At 35.4% G+C, this 5,000-nt stretch overlaps 1 protein-coding gene across 2 annotated transcripts in view; it reads right to left on the bottom strand.

Moving 5' to 3' along the window:
• LOC125042684 (periodic tryptophan protein 2 homolog) overlaps positions 1-5,000 on the bottom strand; it is an 11,657-nt gene that overhangs the window by 4,488 nt on the left and 2,169 nt on the right. The window contains exons 6-14 of one of the 2 annotated variants that reach the window (XM_047638493.1): positions 4,552-4,756; positions 3,631-3,848; positions 3,211-3,327; positions 2,974-3,051; positions 2,181-2,301; positions 1,504-1,679; positions 1,078-1,234; positions 627-807; positions 292-439 (exon numbers count right to left, since the gene is read on the bottom strand). In XM_047638493.1, the coding sequence (XP_047494449.1) occupies positions 292-439; positions 627-807; positions 1,078-1,234; positions 1,504-1,679; positions 2,181-2,301; positions 2,974-3,051; positions 3,211-3,327; positions 3,631-3,848; positions 4,552-4,756 (1,401 nt within the window). The remainder of the gene's footprint in view (positions 1-291; positions 440-626; positions 808-1,077; positions 1,235-1,503; positions 1,680-2,180; positions 2,302-2,973; positions 3,052-3,210; positions 3,328-3,630; positions 3,849-4,551; positions 4,757-5,000) is intronic. The other variant, XM_047638494.1, reaches the window with a different exon arrangement.

Genomic DNA, 5,000 nt, shown 5'->3' with positions numbered 1-5,000 from the left:
TGTGAGATAATATACAAACGCACACATGCCCATGCATGAATAGAAGTATAGAAAAGGCATATATGCTCACATGGCAGACAAATCTTTTATATATATTTTCATGACTATGCATTTATTTCTTATTTTCTTTCTAGACAAAAGTTAATTAAAGTATTTCCATATACACAACCAATAAGTGGTTAACGTAGGATTTATCTACTTCTGCAAAATAGTGGAGTACACAATTATCAATTAAAAGAAAAATGCTATTATAAATATTGAAATAATGATAATGAGACTCAGATAACTTACACTCATGGCATCAAAACTTTTGTTCTTTGTCACTTGGAACTTTTTGATAAGAATTTCATCCTCAATACTGTATATGCAAACATGCTTGCTCTGTCCTCCAGCAATCAAATATTTCCCATCCGAAGAATAGCACAAGGTAGTGAAGGCTCTGTTAATGGGAGGCAAGTGTTATAATGATTGCTGAGTAGTAAGAACAAACTATATTAGAAAACAACTCTGATATCAAAAGAACAAGCAATATTCATCAAAGAATCACCTAATCTAATCTCTTTCACATATGGTTTCCATCAATATAACTATAATTTGAAAAAAGCTGTTGTTCCCTCTCTACTTACTTTGACTCTAGATTCTTCTTTGCTGTGACTTTATCTTTTGCCGACCGCCCAGCACCAAGGTCAGCCTGTCCGATAATGTTCCCTTCTTGACGGCCAGTAGCTGGATTCAGCATCGTGATCTGTCCATCAAGTGTCGCAACAGCTACCTGTTTCCCATCTGGCCGGAATGCTACACAAAGTCCTGGAATGGAAGACCATAATAGTAGGCTAGGAAGTGTGCCTACAGATAAAGCACCAATAACAATGATTTCTATCTCTCTAATCATACCAATTATAAAATCTGGTCCCCATAAAAGAATCTTAAACTTTTAAGCCTATGGACAGTAATCCTCTCCATCCTACTGGCAATTATATGACTTCTACTGTACACATTTCACAGCACTTCCTAGTACACAATTAAGGATAGCTTCCAACAATTACAGCCTCAAGAGTTGACACATCAAACACCTACCATCAGCTGACATCATGACATTCTCCTTGGCTGCTGTATCATTGATGGCATCCCATACTTTCACTGTGCCATCCCAGGCTGTCGATACCATCATTGTGCTTCCTGGCTGCTTGGAGAACTGCACACTAACAACTGGTCCCGTGTGGCCACCTAAAACCTGGTAGAAGATGAGGAGGGTATTATGTGTAAAACAGCAAATTGAAATATGTCTTGAGTGAGAAGACAATTATCAAAAACTGAAATTTAAAATAGGGTTGACTTTTTCTAGGAAAACTGGTGAAAAAGGTATGGTTAAGAATTAATGTAAGATTAATATTCAGTAGTTACAATTACACAAAAATCATATTCCAAACAATGACAATAATCAAGCTGCCTGATAATTTACAGAGCTTTCTCTCCTATATACAAGCTTCATACCACACATACCTCTAACAACTTCCCCAACTTGAGTGACCACAAGTAAATATCGTGTTTATCTTGGCCTCCTGCAGCTATCAGCTCTCCACTACTGTCAACAGTGACGCACGTGAATTGTGTTGGACGTGGGGAAGTCAAGGTCTTGAAATTTCTGTACCTAATCAGATCAAAAGCTCGTACAGTTCCTGCAATCAGAGCAATACATAAATAAATAGAGAAAATGCAATAAAATAATTCAAGTTATAATAATATTAACAAAATTCACAATAATATTAACAAAATTCACAATCGTAGCCTGCCAGGAGCTAAAAATTCTTATACTATTTATCTCCAGTTCCAATTGGACAACCTCATTCAATATGTGTAATGTATCTAGTAGTTTTGGTAGCCGTTATACATATATTGAAAAAAAGGTATTGCATATTGTATTTTGGCTTTTGGTAAAATAACTCCTCTTTCTCATTGTTCCATAAACTCCCATAGGCCTACCTTAACACAGCCCTATGACAAAAACACATGTGATAAGATATTAGAATGATGAAACAGAGCAACATTACATACAAATGGCTTTTACAAAAACATAAATAACACTGATATAACTACCTTCTCTAAGATATCAATAAAATAAAATTGATTAATAGTTGCATATATCAGTCAATAAAAACATATATACTCAAGTACTGTACCATCCAGTGAAGATGAAATAACTGCTCTCCCACTCTGGGTAAACTCCAGTCCTGTGATGGGAGCTGTGTGTTCTGAGAAAGTGACGTAGCTGAACGAGGACTGGGTTGACCATAACTTGACCTATCAAAATATATTATGGTTTAGCATTCTCAAGTTGCTTCCACATCAACTCTAAATTTTTTTTTATTAATCAGAAAAATAGTATTATCAGCTATGAGATGCCCTAAAAACTGTTGAAGAATTCACATAAAATCTAGAGCATGGATTCTTAACCTTTTGATGATTCTAAACTCTTATGGATTGCCCAATCATTTTGCTGTCAAAATAATCGTCATCAGTTATTAGTTGAAGAAAGAACATTTGTTGTTTCTGCTTTTTTTGTTTATTATAGTGCTACTTAATAATCTGTCTACCAATATATAAATTAATATATCAAACAAATATATTTATCCTAAAACTGAGTCCCATAACCCTAGCATTTGGTTCCTATACCATCAAAGGGTACCCCTGTCAAGAACCCCTAATCTAGAAAGTATCTCTAATCAATGGAATTATACATGAGACACAATATATAAAACTCAACTAGAATTTTCCCTGGACCAACAATCCCTTTAAACCAGTAACCATCATAATACTATGAGGTACCATTTTATTCAAGGGATTAAAACTAACAGAATAAATATAGAGCTGAGCATATTAATTAGTAGAAAGAACGATAAAAACAATAAAAAAACAAAAATAAGTAAAACAAAGTGTAATATCATCAACATGTAAAAAAAACATTGGTCATACCTTGCCATCTTCACCACCTGTTGCTAGGTTCTGACCATCTGGGGAGTACGTCACAACTCTCATACTGTTATAATGACCCTGAAATAATATCACATTCTTAACCCTTTCAACAGACCAGAATGAATGTCAAAACATCCTCGTATAGTGTGTAAGTCATACTGAATATTCACACAAATCTAAATAGTTTAATTATGCAATAAAATGCCATTCAGAGAAGTATATGGAAACTAAACTAACCTGTTGTTTAAGGATGTAAGTCTCACTCTGCCATTCCCAGACCAAGAGCTGACCGATGGAAGAGACACCAAGGGCGATCCAGTCACCACTAGGGTTCAATGCCACGCTTGTGATTTTCTACGGAGAGTGAAAGAAAAATTAATGTTGGGCAGGGAGAATGTAAGCCACACAAGCAAAATTTTAAGATAAAAATTATTTTGCATTTATAAAGGCTACTCTGAGTTGAATTATTTAACTAAAATTCATCTGTAAAAGGCCACAAAAGGGAACAGGATGCAGCAGGAGTGAAATAACAATAACAATAAAAGAAAGAGAAAATGCAATACAAAACCAAATACATAAAAAAGGAATAAAATAAATCAGAAATTGGTCAAAAGCTCCCTCATCCCCAATTAAAATAGACTCCCCTTGTGTCCTCACCTGATTGGATATATTCAGGGAATGAACAAGAGCTCCCTGATCATTCATGTCAAAGAGCAGGAAGTCTCCTGTCTCACACGCCGTGACCATCATCTTGTTGCGCTTGTGGAAAGCTGTTGCCGTCACTGTGGTGCTCATGCCCTTTAGGTGACTGTTCACGTTCAGCTTATAACGACGAGTGTAGAACACTCTGTCTTTACTTTGGTTGTCTTTCGCTGCTGGAAGTGAAAAAGATATATAATAAATCAAATAATGATATAATAAAGACACAAAATTGAAGGTATATGCCTTAAAACAGTCCTGGTTCAAATACATTCAAGCATGGTTAATTGATTGTTTGATTGACTGATGACTGATTGATGATGATGATAAGACCAGGTAAATCTATTAAATGAACCTTTCATGAGTAAGTACTGAGGTAGCCATCTGTGTGTGTGTGTAAAAAAAAAAAAAAAAAAAAGTCAGTGCATGAAATAAATCAAATAATGATTAATGGGTTACAGAAAGGCGAGTTACATTCAAACGTCATCTATCTAAAAACAAAATAATAACTCAATTTTACATTATAGTTTACAATACTTATTATATTTACAAAGTGGATTTGTTCCCCTTCTACAAGAGAAGGTGGATGGTTCACATAAAATAATCATGTGGTTTCTCATTCTCCTGTTCTCCCCATGCTCTCCAGTTTGTAAACAGATTCAATAAACTAAGAAACTAGGACACTGTATTATTCAATATACACATCATTCTCATATGATCTGTGCTCTATCTTGCCAAGATCCCTTACACTGACAGAAATATCTTTACCTTTAGAAAAAAAAAGAAAAAAAATCAAAACCCTTTATTTCCCCTTCCAGAATTCCTTCCTCACCCTTTTCAGATCCTTCTAAAACCACCCCTTTCAACACCTTTCCTTACCTTCTTCCTTTTTCACAGCCTTCTCTACCTTCATGTCATCTTCCTCTATCTCTTCCTGGGTAATGGGAATGTCATCCTCTTCTTCCTCTTCTGCACCTGCCTTCCCTCCCCCTTCTCGGACCTTGTAAGGGTTCTCGCACTCAGGGATGAGGCCGCTCTCATCAGTGCTGCAATCCCACACGGTGATGCCGCCATCCTTGCACACCTAAGGATACACATTTCAAGGAATCTCTTTGCATTTTGGGGAAACATCTTTAAAAATCTTTTGATTGATCTTCTTATTTTTCATTCCTATATTTTTTTTTCTATCTGTTCTACTGCAATGGTCTTTTATCCTTCTTGATAGACACACACATTCCTATGATAAATCAGGGAATTTGTTACAATCTAATGGACAAGCTGATTATAGTATATTCTAATTTTCTAGCATTGGAATTAAAATTACACAT

Source organism: Penaeus chinensis, chromosome 32 (genome assembly GCF_019202785.1).
Source record: "Penaeus chinensis breed Huanghai No. 1 chromosome 32, ASM1920278v2, whole genome shotgun sequence".
NCBI classification, from domain to species: Eukaryota; Metazoa; Arthropoda; class Malacostraca; order Decapoda; family Penaeidae; genus Penaeus; species Penaeus chinensis.
Note: the sequence above shows the minus strand (reverse complement) of the source record. Positions and strands in the feature narration are given on the sequence as shown.